The 19,624-nt window shown below is 41.3% G+C and overlaps 1 protein-coding gene across 3 annotated transcripts in view; it reads left to right on the top strand.

The window, feature by feature from the left end:
• nkd2b (NKD inhibitor of WNT signaling pathway 2b) overlaps window positions 1-19,624 on the top strand; it is a 48,125-nt gene that overhangs the window by 23,595 nt on the left and 4,906 nt on the right. Inside the window, exons 4-6 of one of the 3 annotated variants that reach the window (XM_054782371.1) lie at window positions 12,609-12,669; window positions 15,339-15,436; window positions 17,484-17,579. In XM_054782371.1, coding sequence (XP_054638346.1) covers window positions 12,609-12,669; window positions 15,339-15,436; window positions 17,484-17,579 — 255 coding nt within the window. Of the gene's footprint in view, window positions 1-12,608; window positions 12,670-15,323; window positions 15,437-17,483; window positions 17,580-19,624 lie in introns of all 3 variants that reach the window. The other 2 variants (XM_054782370.1, XM_054782372.1) reach the window with 2 other exon arrangements.

Raw genomic sequence — 19,624 nt, 5'->3', positions numbered from 1 at the left:
GCTCCTCTCATCATTGGCAGTCATTTGGATCTGCCCTTCTCTTTGTTAGCTACCCGTTGGGAGCAGTGACTAGTGGACTGTAGAGCTGTGGTTCTGACCGTGAAGCCGCTCTTATCCCGCTTGGAAAACGTGTACCGGAAAGCCAGCGGGAAGCTTATCCACAAAGTCCGCAAGCCGTTAACAGCGGGAGTGCCGCAACCAAAATAAGTCATTGTGGATTAGATGGACAAGCATCTCTCCAGTGTGTGTGCGCTACATGTACAGTGTAGCTGCTATCCGCATGCAGCTGTCCTTGTTTGTTTACATTTCTCAGTCATCCACAGGAGCACTGTAACGCCTGTAGTCCCAGCAGCCGCGAAAAACCACAGAGCCTCACCCCTATGAAGTTCCAGGCCTGGTTTTCAAAGCCGAGACTGGAATTCCATGCAGCTTAACAAAACAAACGGGGAAAACAGTGGTGTCGGCGTTTATCTCGCAGGTGAGAGCAATTACAACTGACATCGCCGTGCTAGACAGACAGCTGGGAACCTGACACGTACAATCACCACTTCACAGTGTCCTTCTGGGTGAGAGTGATCATGTTGAAACGCAGCAGAGATGGATGAGGGTGCTTATAAATCCTTGTTTATTCCAACTGACTGAGGATCCCTTGGATACACTTGGATGTTGATATGGAAACATATAACAACAACTCTCTTTCTGTCTTATGTTTTTACCCCCAAATTCCCCAATTCGACGGCAGTGTTATGAATCTCGCCAATCCTGAATCGTGAATATGCGGGGATCCACTGTATATGAATTAACTTATTTATTTAGCATCGTAAGAAAACATATCATTAATCAAAACACAAGATTTTATTAATGCATTTTTTACATGCATTTTCCAAACATTTTCGTTGTTTTGTGATAATTTGATAGACGTTTGAAAATAAATTCTTTTTAAAAACACTAAAAATTGCAGATACAGTAATTTCTCATTTATTGTGGTTAACTGGTTCCAGACCCAACCATGATTAGTCAGTTTCTGCTAAGTAGGATTCCTTATTTATGAATCAAATATTATCATAGTTAGCATATAGAAAACCTGTTTACGACCTTCTAAATATGCTTTTTAGAGCCTTGTAGACATGAGGAAACACTCCTATAGTCACACTCATGCTTAGTGTGTGTTGCTATAAATGTTCCCTAGGGGAGAAGAGTGAGTGGCAGACAGGAAGTGACATTGGGGTTCAGAGTTGAGTTTCAGCTTGCTGTGAATTACAGCTGCAACAGTAGCTTGTGTTTTTATTAGTCGAGAGTACTGTGCCGGTGAGATCATTCAAACCTGCAATAAAAGCCTGTTGTTCCAGCCATCAAGTGGTGATTATGTGTCTCACCAAACATTACAGAACATTACTCACACCTAGTGGCTATTGTTGGGTACTATGTAAGTGTTTTTGAATGTTTCCTTTCAATGCCTTATATTTGTATTTCAGTACCTTTAGCCATTTTAATGCTTGAAAATGCTTAATTTAGGCAAAAAAACCCCGCATGATTTATTAATTAATATATTTTTTAAAACCATGAGAGCAAAGACGCAAAATTTTATTGTACATATTTTATTTGGACAACAACGTAAATCACATCAACTGCACCATTACTCTGTATTAAATGTAAAATGTAAAGAGAAAGCGCAGACTACTATTCCATTTGGACACTGCTCCCTCTGCCCCTTAAAGGAGATGCTGCTTAGTTGAGAAACTGTTAGCCACCAAGCAGTACAGTTCGTCTGGTACACATTTATGCATTTCCATTGTCTATAGTTGTAAAGGGTACCAAATTGATTTGCCTTACCACTGTTAGCCCTTTTTGGTATTCATATGTTGGGCAATGTGTTATAGGCTGAGCTGGAGAGAGTGCAGTGGAGGGGATTGTAACTTTCATGTGGGCAAACAATGGGAATGGAATTGGAAGAGTGCATAATGTGCCTTTTTCTGGTAGAACTCGTCGTCTCCATTGTCCTTTGTTTAATTTGTTACTTTTCTCTTCTTTGCTGACTGACTCATTAACTTTGTCGCTGTGCTATTTGGCTGATCAGGTCGTACAGCTCCAAACAGTGGTACAGTGTACTTAATTGAACTGTCGTACTTAATCTGCCTTATACAGTATGTCCATTTTGAGATTGTTTTCCAAAATGCGCCATGCTCAGGGCTGTGGTATGTGCATCAAATGTTTCTTTACTGTCACAGTTTCAAATAAAAACCCAGGACAGACTGAGACAAGAGTCTCTACATAACTTTCAGAAAGCGGTGGAGTCACTTCTGGCCCTCATGGGATTGGTGTCTAAAACCGACTCACCCACAACCTGGCAGTCTGAGGTCTTCTGTGTTGTTTAAAGGACTTGTGGAATGTGGAACAAATCCATTCAGCTTTATCGGCCTGGACGCGCTCCCCATTGGCTGGGCTTAAGAGCCAGGGGCTTGCGCGGGAGTGTACAGAATTTCACATGCAGACCACAAACAGAGGCACATCCTGTTTGAATCTGTCCCGTCGCCTGGCTGACTTTCTTGTTTGACAGTGTGTGTGTGTGTGTGTGTGTGTGTGTGTGTGTGTGTGTGTGCTCATGTTATGTGTGTATTCCCTGTGGTTTCTATGTGCATTCTTCTGGATGCATTTTGAACCTATTGTTTGATTAGTTGTCTGTTTTTATGTTTATTCAGTCGAAATATCTTTGGGGTTTGTTCTTAAGGATTGTTTGCCGAGTGTCACGGAAAGCACCACCTACATGAGTAAACACTTGCATCGAAAGATTAACTCTGCTTCTATGTTTTTTGTTGTATTTTTCTGGCCCCATGTCATACTGTAGTATTTTTCAACAATTTTAAATCATTCTCGGCTGTGCCACAATAGTGTATTGGAAATGTGTTGCTGGAGTTTGCTTTTAGTAAGCCTTACAGGGAACATGCCGTTTTATGTGTCTTAGCTGTAAAACTTAGCTTCAAAAACAAAATGATCAAGCTCCCCCATCTGTCGCTGACTGACGGATAGTTAGCTCCAGGCTTTCTTTTAAGGTGTGTAGCGAGGCCTGTTTTTTTTTTTTTTTTTTTTTTTTTTTGAGCTGACCTCCGTGAATTGGTTGAATTGAAGGAGTTTTTTTCCTTCATGATGTCATGAAAAGAAGAACTTCAAAAGCGAGAGTTTGAGCGCCTCTTCTTTCAAAAGTGAAACAAACATGTCAGGGAGATGATAGATTTTTCCCATGTTCTCATAAACAGGCTCTAGGGACACACATTACTGTTACGCATCATTTAAAAGTCTTTTCTTGATAATAGGGGAACTTTAACTTATTTTTTACTTAAGAGCTAGTAGAGTAATCCCTATTTTATCTGCGTTAATTGCTTCCATACCCGACCGTAAAGTAGGATTCCTTCTTCATAAATGGAATATTCTCTTAATTACAGCATAGAAACCCTGCCTACGACCTCCTAAATATCGTTTTTAGGTTTATAAGAGCCCCCTAGACATGAAATAACACCCCCAACTACTAGGGGTGGCACAAGATCTTGCGAGATTAAAATGTGAAAAGATTTCTCGTTCAGAAAAAAGACCCGGGCCGATAATAAATAAATTAATCACCCATTAAATGAAAATGAACTCAATAATTTTGCCAGCCTCAATATATTGCCACATACATGCATGTCTGTTTTCCCCATCTCTCGCCTCCAAACAGGCAGGAAGAGGGTTCACTCTATGCATTGGTTTCAGCACCTTGGTACATTGGTCAAGTCACAGATATTACACTACATATCACCTCCAGTCATTTTTGTATTTTTTATTTTGGCGGGTTGAAAAAAATTTGCATCCACACTGTGTCGGATTAATAAATAGTTGCATCCAGACGGGAACGTATCACTGGGTGAAAACAATGTTATACATCAGGTACGCGTACCTGTGGCGCTGTGAACAGACGCGCAGACAGAACCACATGACACCAAAAGTATAGAAGAAGAAAGAACGCATGCACTTAAAGTCTGTCGTCTTCCGCTTTCCAAGGCTTGCCTAGATTGATGACAAAGTGGAATTACTTCTGCGAGTCATTTTGGAGTATAAGACAAAATATATCAGGTCAATGTGGACTGGGGTGACTCATGCCGGTCGAAGTATTCAGATATTTTGTCAGCTTGTCCCTCTGGTCACATGGAGGGCGATGGGACGATGACATCATCATTTTCAGTTTTGCTTGTCTAAAATACTTTGCCGTTTTGACCAATTTCATTAATTGAGACTTTTTTATGATTGAAAATGCTTAATTTAGGCCAAGAATACGTAAAATTGGCCACTATGAAGCAACGATAGTTTATTAATTCATTTTGAAAAACCGTGATAGAGTGAAGACGCTAAATTTGAACTGCGAAGCGGCAAGGGATTACTGTAGTTATGTTTTGATATTTACTGGACAGCGGGAATTTACGAAGTGTGTCAAAAAAGTTACACTCCAAATTCAAACTACAAGTGACAAGTTTTCCCTTTTGAAGTAATCCCCCTGGGGTCTACCGCACTTACCCAGCCTTCTCTGCCACATCTTCATGCACCCCTGGAAGGAATCACCCACGGCAGCGCCGTCGTCATGCCTGTTTTGATGTCATCCACATCTTTAAAATGGGGGTCCCTTTGGTGGCCCCCTTGAGCTTGGGAAAGAGGGGAAAAAAATCACACTGGTTGCTGCAGCACACTGATGTTCTTCTCCGTCAGGAACTGTCAGATGTTGTGTGCAGCCACAATTTGTCCTGCCACAACTATCGCCTCTCCTCACAAACTGAGCGAAGCAAACAGCGCAGCACCTCGATGCCCCTCACATCAAAGAATGCGATCAACCTCAACAGTCCCGGACCTTTTCTGACACACCTCGTATTCTTCCACTTGTGTGATGGTTAGGAGTATTTTTGCCTATATGTTTTTTTTTAGTGGTGACAGCTTGACAAGGGGACAAATTTCCATTATGTACTATTGGGAAAAACTTGACTATGTACGTCTGCCACTATTTTCTTCTTATTGCTCAAATACATTGTGTGTCGAACTGCTACAGTATTTAACACCCAGATTCACGACTCACGACTGGAATGAGACGCGTGGTTTCCGAGTAGCAGCAGTGTGACAGCTGAGAGAAGGCCCCTCCGTTACATCACGCTGCTATCAACGCTGGCTTTAATGAAGTGGAGCTGATTACAGCATAGCTGACAGATGCAGGGTGGTCAGCTAGCGGTGCTAATCTTTGTTTATACCATCCAGCAGGTCAAATCAAAGTGAGGGGATAATCAGTTTTGGGAAGGGGATGGGCGTTGGTATTTGAAGATCTCTTCAATTGTGCAAGGAACAGGTGCCTTTTTGTGGTTTAGGTGCTGCTGTTATGTCACTGGGCAAGCATTCTCATCAAACCCCCTCCTCCCCTAACCAACAGCTGTTGCTATGGGACTAGGAAGAGGCTTCACCCCCTGTGATTCATGTCCTGCCAAGAGAGAGGTTCTGCCTCCTGTTTGACCTCAAACAGAGTCTCGCTGGCCTGTGGGAGTCATATCTGGGCCACCTTGGCCACACGGGGCCTGTCCAGATGACAGTGTGGTATTGTGTCATCTCAGTGCCATTCAGGGAAAGACATGTCACGGCAAACTGATGCATTGATAAAATTCCTCAACAAATGCCAAATATTTGATGAAAAAAATGGGCCTCATATATGACTTTTAAAGGATACTCTCTTCGCATTTTGCTTTTTGTGCCTTTTTTTTTTTGCAACTCTTATTCCAAAAAATGGACTGGCTTTGCTTATAATTTGATGCAAGAATCAAAGGACTGGCATGTACTGTATTTTTCCTGTTTGTGGCTTTTTTTGCGACTTTAAGATGTTGACTAACTGTTTTTTTTTAACTACACTAGTGTGGGTGGAGATTTTTTGGAGTTGAAATCCACATCTTTTTTATATCTTAATCATTTGTGTGGATTTAGCTGTATTGTAAAAGATTGACTTTCATTGTGGATGATGTTATGTGAGACCTCAGTTGAGAGAATGAAAGCATTGCTGTGTTTTGCCTTTTCTTTGGCTTTTTATGACATTTTTGCCATTCTTATTTCAGAAGATGGACTGCCGTGGCACATAATGTCGCGTGAGACCTCCATAAAGCGGGCATCAAGCGACTGGCATGTGTTTTGCTTTATCTTTGGCTTTTTATGGCATTTTTGTTTGTGACTGCCTTTGCAGATCATGTCATGCAAGACCTTAGCATAGGGAGCGTCAAAGGACCGCCATGGGTTTTGCTTATTGTTGAACATTTTACAGCATTTTTTTGGCGACATTTATTGTAAACAACGGACTGCCGATGTCCATAATGACATGTGAGACCTCAGCGTAGCTAGCGTCAAAGAATTACCATGGGGATTTTTTGTTGTTGTTTTTTGTGGAACAGTGGCTGAAAGAGAAGATTACTCGCAAATTAATGAGAAATAAGCGGAGTCTCAATCAAAGTGGCAAGTTTTTGTACATTTTAGAGTTGACATCTTTTTCTCAAAGTGTTTCAAACTTTTAAGACAGTTCACAATGTCTATATGTTGCCTAAAAATGTGCCTTTTTATTGTTGTCAACAGTTTGACCCTGGAAAGATGATTTCAGTTCCTACAGGACAAATCTCTTCTAAATCTGAACAAGCCTCCCAGAGTGGCTTGTGTTCGATGTCGGAGCCACCACTGTACAGCTACTCAATGCTAGCTGAGGCCGGTCGACTGTGTTGACTTTCCACAAAATTACCCAGGCTTGGGCTGACAGCCAAGGCCTTGGTAAACCACCAGGAAAGACGGCTTACATGTCTGCCATCCATTCATTGTTCTTTTCCCGTCTTGTAAGAGAGGAGACCCAAGTTCTGCAACCCTCCCCCCTAAAACATCATCCTTTTCACTGCCTCTCCACAGCTTAACCACTTACAGCTGGTTTTGAGTCAAGGCCAGGTTGGTTTCTCCTGCAATGGAGGTCTTTTATTCCCTCACTCTCCGGTTTCTTTCTGCGGTGGCGACTACGCCGTATGTTTCGCAAGCGGTGTTCCTTTCTTTACACATTGACACTACCCAAGCCGTGTTTCCGTGAGCAATTAGCCTCCCACAATCATGCACAATTAATAAGTCACATGGAGGGCTTCAAGGATTTCCCTTGGCGCCATCCTGAAGATGTTGGGTAACTTTTGTATGTGTCCCCTTAGACACTTGGGAGGAAATGGAAGAAGTACTGCACTCTTGTACTCTCTCTTGTATGCGTTGTGTGGACACTAATTGCACAATTTCAGAAAGCCACATGCCCTGGGAAAATATTGTGAATATACGTACTGCATATCTTGATGATATCATGTTTTGTATTTTCTCCAGCAGCATATGTTTCAACTTGGATGCACATACTCTGTATTTCATACCCTGAAGCCACAGGAACTGTTTAGGCATTTTTTTTGTGCCAGCCCAGCTTTTTTTTTTTTTTTTTTTTTTTTTTTAAGATTTAAAAAATTGTTGTGTGCACCATACGGTTTGAAGACGGGGAATGTGTGCGGTAGATGGGGGTGATGCAAGAACAAAGATGAGCACTGTTTTCCAGCGGGAGGATGGATGGGTGGGACCCAGGCAGAGGGGGGGCTGTCTGATGTCACCTGGTTGGGAGCTATGAAAGCTTCCCCTGGTTACCTTCACCCACATTAAAGTCTGCCAGTGAGCTAAAGCTACTTTCCATCACAGAGCCTGGAAGACTACCATGTTTACATGTTGACTGTTTTGACAGCAGTACCACTTCCTTGTCATTCCTGCACATGCTGCATGTTGTTATTATGTCTTCCAAAGATGTGTGCATCACAGCTTTCACCAAGAAAGCTCCAAGATGGTTTGCATAGCCCCGCAGAACCGCTTGTGATCTGATACCGAAAGAATGGAAACGGCGAGATGCCAGAAGGCGGCTAATTACACATGTGGCGGGCAGATTTTTGAGCCCGACACCGTGGGCGATGTAGATGGAGATGCCATGTGTTTAGATGTTAAACTGCAGACTGCGGTCAGACACTCGTCTGCTCTCTCATTAGCTCCTTGGGCGGATGTAATGAGGAGGTGATGGGGTGGGTGCAGTTTGCTAGTTTGAAGCCATGTGTTCTGTCTCAATCAGCAAAATCTCCTCATACCTGAATTACAATTGGTGGAACTTGGATTTATTGTTTGCTTTCATGACAATCCTGTCTCACACAAAGAGGAGCTTAAAACGATGCATGTATACTCAAGGGATTCGTCTCCACACTGCCCTTCATATAGGGCGGATTCATACAACAGGCTTGTAAAAATGGTTACTCTGTTGAAAGGTTTCACGTACAGACATTGTCAAAACAATCCCTTGCTGTGATGTGCATGCCGGGCCAGTAGTAGGCAACTGCTTGTCCTTACTGGGTATCCAAAATCACCTTTTTAAATCATCTTTATCGGTGTATGTGTGGGTTTAGAATTCGACAATTTGTAAGTTAAATGTCTCTCCTGCACACAGAAGTTGTACAGTAAAAGTACACTTTGCTGGAGAAGCGTTATAAGCTAGGGATGCCCCGCTTCATTGGTCACCGATCAATATCGGCTGTAAAAAAACACGTGATCGGTGTATGCCAATAATCACCTTTCAATACCGATCACATAAACCGATCGGCGTGCGAGTGCAAATCCTACGTCTGCTGTGTCAAGTAGGGTTGCCAACAGAATGATGCGTCTCGTACCGAGCCGACAAGGGACGCACTTTGTCCCGTACTGCCGCGAGAAAACAAACTACTTTGTCAAATCTGAATGGCTTCAGTTTGACAGCTTGACACAGGCTGCGTCGATCGCCGCCAGCCTGTTTGATCACTCCCTTACTAAACCTATTGCCGTTCGACTGTTTTGCATCTTTGTTTACATGCTTTGTCTGTCTGTCACTGGCTGTACTTTACATTGGCGGCAGCTAGCTAGCGAGAGTTATCCACCCAGCTTCTGGTCTTCAGACTCCAAGTGCGTGTTTTTAACACAGTGACATCTTGTTTTTAAAACAAACGAGCAACACGGTTAGTTTGGAGCTCATGTTTGTCCCACGGCAAAGCGGATATCACGTTCGTGGAGTGCGTACTAACTTTTTCAAGTGTCACTGAACAACTGTACTATCTTGTTGTCATTATAATAATTATGTCTTATCCTCAAAACACAATTTGTGTGTGGTTGTTTAATGAACATAAACACACAGTGCGGCCAGCCTTATGATGGTGGTACTATGACAGGGGTCTGTATCTCACCAGATGATTTTGAGTAGCTCACCAAAGGGTCAAAGAATATTTGTTGCAGCTCTTTAGTATAGTTTTTTTATTCTAACTGTTCAATTCAGATGTTATGCCTTTATATAATGACAAATGAGCGCAAAATAGCATAAAGACGATGGCCACACGCATGTATTCGTATTACTCCAAAACATGCATGCATTAAATTCAGGTTTGTGTCAAATAGTACAACAATTGACAATCCGCCCAAACGTTTATTTTTTAAATAATTACCTATTTGCCATGGGCCCTTGGAATTGTCTCACGCTGCCCCTGGCCAATACCACTCATCATAAATCAACTGAAAAAATGTACAGTTAATCTATGTTACTGGTATTGGTATTGGCCGATCTCACTCATGCATGATCGGTAGCGGAATTGGCAGCATAAAACCCTGATCAGAGCATCCCTATTATAAGTTCATACTATGTTACAGCAGCTCTTGGTCTACCATAGTTTGAGTTGTGACGCATTTGAGAATGCAGACAATAAACACACACGTCTTGCATTTTCACAGATTTTATTGAAAGGTCCTGTATTATAGTATTTTTCAACAATTTTAAATAGGTCCCAGAAGTCCCACAATAGTGTATTGCCCAACATCTAGCCTTGATGCTGGAATTTAGGCAGTTTAAAAGTGCTTTTAGCCCTGCTAGGAGCACAGGCACTGGCATCCGTTACGCCCCCAAAACCTCACTCTCATCCGGGTCATGGCACCAATGTAACCCCCCAGGTTCACCAAGTTCCGTGCACCCGCCGTGGGTCGCCGAATCCTTTAGAATGAGACTTGAGAGTGCTGGGCTTCGAGCTAAAAGCCCGGACTGTCGACTCGACGTCCAGCATGGCTCTTAAGGTTCAGCGAGTGAAGTTTACTAACGTACGTTAAACAAGCATAGCTTCTTGTCATGCTTGTTGCTCATCAAAACACTCTCGGGACAAAATATTTCCATTGGCACTACCAGTCAGCTGAGGTTCCTAGGGGCCGACCCAATACGATATGATGACATAATGCAGGTCACTAATTGATCGGGCAGATTAAACATTCATGCACAAAAATAAACACATATGCTAACATAGCTTGTTGCTGTGCCTTTGCTCTGGCTGGTCCACTGTGCTCCTCTTGTTGTTAAGAAGCATCGTCCATTTATTTATGGACGTCCATTATTTACTATCGTCCATTTTTCAAAACTCTTTGGCCAAAGTCACAAGTCAATGTGCAAGCAATGGCTGGTTCCGGTTTCTATTTTGCCTATGTCGAGAACTGCTCGTGTCGATGTCAGTCAGTCAGTCAGTCATTCCGAGGGCCGTCTACATAAACGGGCTCCACTGTAGTAGACGCCACAGTCTCCACTTTGCTGCAGCTGGCCGCAGTCTCCTCTTGGATAAAATGTGTCTCCTTAACGTCCACATGCTGAGACTTAAATACAGGAGAGCCGCGTTCCCGCAAAAGATAGAAACTCTTTTTTTGTGCGTGCATGGCTGCCCTTTGAGTTTAAGTGTGTGTACTGTATCGTGTGTGATGATTAAGGACTTGAGTGGTACCAGTCATCTCAACCAAAAGGATCTGTAAGAAACCCTCCTCCAGTTCTCACAGTAAGCAATAGATAGGCGCTATCTCTCTCCTCTTAGGCAAACCACATCCTCTTGTGCTATCTGTTCCTCTCCCATCTTTGTTCCCCTTATCATCCCTTCCCTCCTTTCCTCCCTTGTGCCCTCACTCCCCTTATTCCTAACTTCCTGCCTCTCCCCCTCCCCCCACCCTCCCAAAGGCTCAGCTCCCAATCTTTGGCTGTTTTCTCTCCAAAAAGTCTCAGGTGGCCAATTTGCAGTGGGCATTGAAACCTTGACCCTGAGACTCACCCCCCCATTGGCTGCAAGGTCAGGGCTAGATTAGAGGCTGGAGGACTCGTCCTGTGAAGTGAGGAATAATCACGGGGCTGTGAGAATGTTAAATAGAACCACAGGCCCTGCTGTTGTCATTAGAAGTAGAGGAAGGGGAGGTTAAAGTGTGGAGAAGAAGGCGGGGGGGGGCTCCTGCACCTAAACGCATGCAGATGTTCAAACCCTCGCTCCATCGAGGGTACATGCAGTTCTTTTGTTTTTCGAGCATCTGTCTGTTTTTTATTTGCAGTGGGCCTCCAGATTTGATTTCAAAGAAATGAGGACTGAACATGACGTAAATAAGATGAATCATTTTGTTGTTGAAATTCTTGCAGCTTAGGCCTTGTGCTGCACTTAATTGTCATTGTTTCCACAATCCAAGGTGCAATTTGAGTGTGTGCCTGTGCGCAGAGAATCGACTCTTTTGGCTCTGTTCACTGAAAAGAGACGGCTTTTTTGGCTCCCAAATGCCTCCACAGGTTTTTTTTTGTTGCCTATATTGAGAAAAATGAATTTCTAATGTGAAAATATAATTACTGTATGTCAAATTGGGCTTTATTTACATGCTAAACATGGTGCTACAAAAAACTGATTAGAAAATACAACAACACAAACCCATCTCAATTAGACCAAAAGTTGTATTATTTGTACATTTCCAACTACAGTGAAACAACCCAACATCAACAAAACAAAATATAAACAGAAATGTGCAAAATTAAAAGGAAAAGCAGCATCCAGGTGACCTGTTTTTTCTGCTTTTTAGCGAAGATTGGCATTCAGGAACACAAAGTGCCTCAGCTTTTGTTTCCTGCTGCTCATTTTCCTCACCTTTCCAGCTGGCTTCCTTCCCATTTCTGCTTAGTGTCGACACATACAGCACCACACATTTTGACTAATCACAAGTGGCTTCAACAGGAAAAAAGACGAGAAAAAACGGTGGCTTCGTTTGTGAACAACCCATCATTAAGTGCGTTATTATTATTAGCATGTGGAGTTGTTGTGTTTATGTAGCATTCACATATAAGAGCGACACTTGTAATTGAACAGTTCGCAACAATATCACCAGTCCAACCTTTTTTAATGAATATTCCTTGTTCAAAATGAATGGATCTTCAAATTTGAAACTGCTTGGCTTCAATCATCAGTGTGGTCTGTGAGAACGAACGTCTTCCAAGACAGCTCGCAAGATGAATTGCAGTTTTTTTATGATGGATGCGAGGGTTTGGAGGAATGTCAAATGTTTGGCTTGTGTGCCAGACAGTGAAACACTATAGCGTGGTGCACATGTTCAAAGTGTCTTGGTCTTCTTTTTCTCTCATGCTTTCGCTGGAACTGTTTGTTTTCTCTGTGTCTGAATTCTAAACTAAAGATTCACTTACGTCTTTGATCCCCCTCTTCTCTGCCTCCTCTTAGGACTTTCCAAATGTCCAGTCCAAGGAGGGACAGCGTGCGGATCAACACTGCCCCCTAGAGGGTAAGTTGGAAACTACTCACTGATTAACAACAACGTATGAAAAAACCAGGGCAGTTCAGAATGTGGCACAGTGGTAATGCACTTAATACAATTGGGTCCTTCCCTGCTTACCCTGGACTTTTTTTTTTTACTATCTCACTGTACAGCAAGGAACAAAAACAATCAATTCATTATGCCTTTAAATTTAACTAAAGTTAGCTTAGTAGGTTTGAAAAAGTGGGCGACATCAAGTGTTGGGAGTGACGCCGGCTCCCAGCATTTTATGCTGTACTTGTTTTGTACATGCTGTGATGTCATTTTTGTGTTGGCTCCGCAACTGTAATTAGTGTTCTGTCAAGTGACCCCCGTGTTTATTTCACTGCGTGACTCACTGTGAGTTCCATGTTTGCTTGTGCTTGACCCGGTAAGTGCTTCTGAACTTGCTCAGGCTTTGCGGGCTGCACTTACACGAACCTTTGAAGTCAAGAAGGGAGCTGCAAAATATGTCTTGGCGTGCCACAAATGACTCGTGGGCCGACACTATGAGGCCCTTGCCTTAAACAAAAAGACTAATTATGAAGATGTATTTGGCCATCGCTAAAAAGAAAGTCGTAATTCTGACGTGACGTTCCCACGCAAACCTAAACAGTTTGAGACCATTCATTTCTGTCGCGCTCTCTAAAGACCTGTCAGAAATTCATCAAGATTCGAGAAAAAATATGACTTTATTCTTGTCGTATTACGACATTGTTCTCATATTATAATTATCTTGTTCAATTGTCTTCCAACAATAATGTTATTCAAAGATTCCAATATATTTATTGTCAGGTTTTCCATACATGCAAGACATACATAAGCATCAAGATAATGTTTCTCTCTTGCCCAGTACTCTGGAGCTGCTTAAAATAAAAGAATATAAAGACTAAAAACTAAATGCAAAACTTAACTAAAAAAAAACACAGTTGTACACAGTGGAACCTTGGTTAGTGTCGTGAATTCATTCCAGAGGGTCTGACTCTAACCGAAACGGATGCTAATTAATTTTTCCCATAAGAAATAGTGAAAATCCAATTAATCCGTTCCAGAAAGCCAAAAATTTTAACACAAAACATGTTTTGAATTTTTACAATTATAGTTTTACATACAGAAAACAATTTGAAATGCATATAAATGCATATAAATGATGAATGAAAGGGATAAATGAATATTCAAGGTTACTTTTACCTTCATTGAAGTGATTCTTGACATGACTGTTACCAAAGACACGATGTGGCAGCGAGATCAACCATCACCAACTTCCTGTTTTGCCATGAGTTATTTATTGAATTCTATAGTGTTTCTTACCTCAACAACCCAAAATGGACGCAAACCAAGGTTCCACTGTACGTATTTTATTTTATTATAAACATACTAGATGATAAAACTTCCCGACTTATGGTAATCCGATAGTTATTTCAAACATGCTTAACAAAGACACCCGGAGGAACATCATATGGTTTATACAACATGTCCGGAAAGGAGTAGGAAGAAGCAGAGCTTGTTCATTCGTATCCCGTAACAGCAATTCACTTCCTATGTTTAATATGTTCACATATTACCATTTTGGAGTAGGGAAGGAACAGAATAAAAAATGTGTAATAATAAATGTTATGTGTAATAATGTAATGTTAGGTTTATTGGTGACTATAAATTGTCCATAGGTATGAATGTGAGTGTGAATGGTTGTTTGTCTATATGTGCCCTGCAATTGGCTGGCGACCAGTCCAAGGTGTACCCCGCCTCTCGCCCGAAGTCAGCTGGTATAAGCTCCAGCATACCCCCGCGACCGTAATGAAGATAAGCAGCATAGAAAACGGATGGATGGATGGATAATAATAAATAGGCAGCTTGTTCAGTAATGGAACAAGTAAATATAGTGAATGAATATTGACAAATATGGCATTGCATGGTTAATAAATAAATACAGAATGGCTTGTTAGATAACGATAAAAGGAATGAATTCAAGGTAGATGACAAACTCAGCATTTTTCTTTGTCCCAATAGATTGGATTGCCGCATTATCGCAATTCAGCACTCGCACAACCCTGCAAATTGGCTGATTTTCCAAAACTTTTTTTTTTTTTTTTGTGCTTACAGTCTCCATAACGACAACACTAGAGCTTGAGTTGCACAGAAAGTAGCTTCAACTTACTTGAGGGGGTGGTCTTTAAATGCAGTGAATCACCTTCATATTTACATCCATATGACAGGAGCTTACCAACCCAAATGCATACCTCACTCACGGGGCACAAGTAACACATGTGGAACACACAGTGGAACTGCACCACACAGACGATGCGGGTATCGCACTAGACACTTAGCCATTAATATATACGTAAAACAGTATTATTTAATATGTAACCCACAAGGTATGCTGGGCAACTTCCTGTTGTTTACTCCACATATTGATAGTCTAAAAGTTATCAAGCAGATACAGCAGTAAATATATAGGAACAGGAAGTTACGTTGCTTATTTATACGATTAAAACACTACTCTGTATTAAATATAAAACACAAAACGGACATTTAACCAACCATTTACAAAAAAGGCGTATGTGGTTACCACACATTGCTGTATTTTCTTTCACAATGCTTGAATTGTGACTAAATGTGCATGTTGTTGTATGTTATGACAGTGGCTCTCCCTCCAGAGAAAGCTGAGGGCTGTGAAAACTACCTGCAGTACCTTCATGCAGAGGATGGAGAGCGGGAAATCAAAGCTTCCGGGAAGAAACGCATCAGTCTGGATGTAAGTAGTCAATCAAATCTGACTTCACAGTGACAATATTTATGGTGTTGATTGTTACAGTATTACTGAGAAACCAATCCCAAGATAAGCCAAGCACTGATAATGTAATGCCGTGCCTCTTCAAATGCGTTCATACAGCTCTCCAGATGTTTGCTTTTTCGATTTTCCATGATACTAGATGTACTGTATGTGTACATCAAAGCCACCACTACAAATTTGTAGAGGTTGTGCTAATATTCTCCCCTGAACACAAGTTGAAAGTCGAGGTCATAGTGGTCATGGCTCACCACAACTCTTTATTTTTTATTTTTGTAATCTCATACAGGGCAAGGAAAGGAAGCAAAACGCTTTGTGGTCCGCTCAAGATTTGTTTTAAAGAAGTGAAGAAAATGTATGCTTTACGTCAACAGACATTTGGCTGTTATTTTATGCTCGGAAAGAACCCCTTTCAAGGGTTTCTCTGATTTTCATGCCAGGTTTTGGTTCGAGGAAAGTGTGATTAATCGTCTTTATTCCACATTTTAATGCAAAGCGATACTAGTGATGGAGCACAAACCTCCGTCAAGGTGGAACAATATCTGCATAGCAACACAATTCAGGATTCCCTAGCAGGAAACAGTTTCACGCAAATATTGTATCCACATTGTTACATGTGTGAAGAGCATATTCATTAAAAATAATAACCTCATGTGCTCAGAAGAGCGCAGCAAATGAACACAGACTGACATGAAGGTTTCTGTAAGAAACGCTATCACACCAAAAGAAATGAAATTCCTTTATCCACATTTATAATCAGACGTGCACCAAAATTAAATATGTTCTTTCTATATCAGGGGTGGGCAAACTACGGCCCGGGGGCCACATCCGGCCCGCCAAGCATTTGAATCCGGCCCGCCAGTTGCGTCCAAAATATTGAATTGAAACTTTTAACATACAAGCTGGCAACATGACGTGCAAGTAGACAGAGTCAGTCAATCTGAGATAACCTTTTGATGGTTTAAATAGCTTTGCACATGCAGGGATCCAGACAACTACCCCAACCACAGTGCAAACAACACAAATATGTGACACACAACTTAACCTACCCGCTGCACTGTCTGGGAAGTAAAAAAGGAGGGACGTTCACCTACTCTTTAATAGTCAATGTTTTATTGTTCACAGTTCGTATTGTATATCACACATGGTTTATTCATATACATTCCGGGTGTCTGTAAAATTAAATTTTGTTATTTGATGTGGTCTGATGTTTAAAGTGCTCCTGAAGAAAGGGACACAAGGACATATAGCAGATGATTGTATGCTACTTTTACAGATAAAATAAGACAAACATTTCCAGGTTGCGTGTTAGAATTATAAAGTTAAACGAGTGTGCTTGTATCAAATACATAGCCTGGCCACCGGGCCAATTTTGTTAACTCAATGCGGCACGCGAGTCAAAAAGTTTGCCCACTCCTGTTCTATGTGTATTTACAAACTATGTACAAGGTTTCATGGAAATGAGTGATGTAGTTTGTGTGTAATCCTACTAAGAGCTAACACGGTGGGAAGTATTAACTCTCGTTTTTGCATTTTGGTGCTTGGTGCAGGTAACAAAAAGGGCTCAATGTAAAAATAAACATTTAGAAACACTTCTGTGTGATGATTAGCATGTTGGCCACACAGTCAGGAGATGTGGAAGAGCTGGGTTCAAATCTCAGTTGGACATTTCTGTGTGGAGTTTGTATGTTCCATAGGTATGAATGTGAGTGTGAATGGTTGTTTGTCTATATGTGCCCTACGATTGGCTGGCGACCAGTCCAGGGTGTACCCCGTCTCTCGCCCAAAGTCAGCTGGGATAGGCTCCAGCATACCCCCACAACCATAAGGAGGATAAAGCAACATAGAAAATGAAAGAATTAACTTCAGTGTGATGTAGATTGTACACCGCAGAATCCATGTTTTTTTGTGTTAATACCTCTTTGGTAACATAATGCAGAACAATGCACAGAGCTGACGTTTTTGCAACATGAATGTTATGCTCTTTAAGCACGTTTTCATGTATGCACAGGACTTGGAGTGTGATGTTTCTGTTGAGGATGACAACCGTCAGGAGTGGATCTTCACACTTTACGACTTTGACAACAGTGGCAAAGTGACAAAGGAGGTGTGTGTGTGTATATTACAGTTTTTGCCGATTGCTCACACACAATTTGCAAAATTTGGTTGGCTGTGTCAAAACTCTACACACAAGCAAGATAGGACACAAGATAAAGATCTGATAAAACGCCTCACGGCCCTGTCAAAATGAAACTCTACAATCATAATGCAACAATACCTTCTGAAAATGTCATTCTAGCAACAAAATGATACACACAAACACTTTCAAATCAACAGTAACACTTCCATTACATTCCATTGCTTATCCGGGTCCGGGTTGCGGGGGCAGCAGTTTCGGTAGAGAAGTCCAGACTTCCCAGTCCCCAGGCGATCTCAGGATCACCAGGGAGGTGTCTGAGAGACATCCGGACTAGATGCCCGAGCCACCTCAACTGGCTCCTCTCGATGTGAAGGAGCAGCGGCTCCACTCTGAGCTCCTCCCGGATGACGGAGCTCCTCACCCTGTCTCTTAGGGTGAGTCCAGCCACCTTACAGAGGAAACTCATTTCACCCGTTTGTGTCCGCGATCTCGTTCTTTCGGTCACGACCCAAAGCTTATGACCATAGGTGAGGGTGGGAGCATAGATCGACTGGTAAACTTCACCACAATGGTCTGATACAGCAACCGCATTACTGCAGATGCCTCACCGATCCGTCTGTTGACCTCACACTCCATCCTTCCCTTGCTCGTGAACAAGACCGCGAGATACTTGAACTCCTCCACCTGGGGCAAGACCTTTTCCGACTGCGAAGCAACACAGTAGCACACTGATGTTATGTGTTTTACACAAAACACTGCGGCCAAAATATTTAGATTTACTTTTTCTCAAACAATAACAGAAAGTTACAGTAGGTAGCAACAAATGTTTTATTTCCCTTTTCCTTTCTTTTTTCCTTTTGTTGTTTTACAAAGAAATAGGAATTTCTTACAAATACCTAAAGACAGAGGGTACGGTACAGTTCAAATTCAAACCAATGAAAACAAGTGTTTACAGTACTGTAGTTTACAGTAGTATTTAGTGTGGGAGGATGACAGTATTGGTAATATGGATCCCGCCTTCTGTTGGGATCTGGCCAAAGGACCTAATCCACATCACAGATTACCAATCACCATTGCCGTCGCAGTTACTAGATGTGTTTTGCATTTGTATTCAAATGTACAAGGTATTTTATCTTTGAGTCAGGTGTCTTACACACAGAAAATGTGTTTAAGGTACAGTATTGTTGTCACATTGTGTTTTAGCTATTGTGAAAAGGAGGTTTGGTTTTGAAGCTTGGGTCTAAGCCATGGATGTCCAAGGTGCGGCCCGGGGGCCATTTACAGCCCGCAAGTGTTTTTTTGATTGGCCCTCGGCACATTCTAAAAATACAATTTAACAATAAAATGTAAAAAAACAACAGCAAAAATGAAAAAGCAGTAATTTTACAAGAATAAAGACAAAATATGAAGGGAGTAAAGTCATTATATTAACAGAAAAAATAGCATAAAGTTGAAATGTTATAGGAAAAAAGTTGTAATATAAGAAACAAACAAAACAAGGAATTAAGTTGAAATTTTAGGAAAATTAAGTTGGGTAAATGCTATAATATTATGATAATTAAGTCAAAATATTATGAGAATAATTCATATTAGTATGACAAAACAATGTACAAGTAGAACATTGAAATATTTGTAAACATAAAAAAACAGTCAAAAAGTAATAAGGAGAAACAGTTAATAATAATAATAATAATAATAACAATACGCTTTGTCACTGATAAAATGAATAAATATATTTTATATGTGTAAATATATATATAGATCATTTTAAATATTTTGTTTGGGTTGGTTTAAAAAAAAAAAAAAGTAGAAGCGATCCCTGCATCTTTTGATTTTTCAGCATGCGGCCCTCAGTGGAAATAGTTTGGGCACCCCTGGTCTAAGCGTTCGCTTTTTGGGTGTAAGCAGTTGGCAAAAACTGTAATATTATACTGTTTTACATTTTAAAATAAGGTGCCACAGTAGCGTATTGGAAGTGCATTGTCCAAAATCTAGTCTTGATACTGGAATTT

The sequence above is a fragment of the Dunckerocampus dactyliophorus genome, chromosome 7 (assembly GCF_027744805.1).
Source record: "Dunckerocampus dactyliophorus isolate RoL2022-P2 chromosome 7, RoL_Ddac_1.1, whole genome shotgun sequence".
In the NCBI taxonomy this organism is placed as follows: Eukaryota; Metazoa; Chordata; class Actinopteri; order Syngnathiformes; family Syngnathidae; genus Dunckerocampus; species Dunckerocampus dactyliophorus.
Note: the sequence above shows the minus strand (reverse complement) of the source record. Positions and strands in the feature narration are given on the sequence as shown.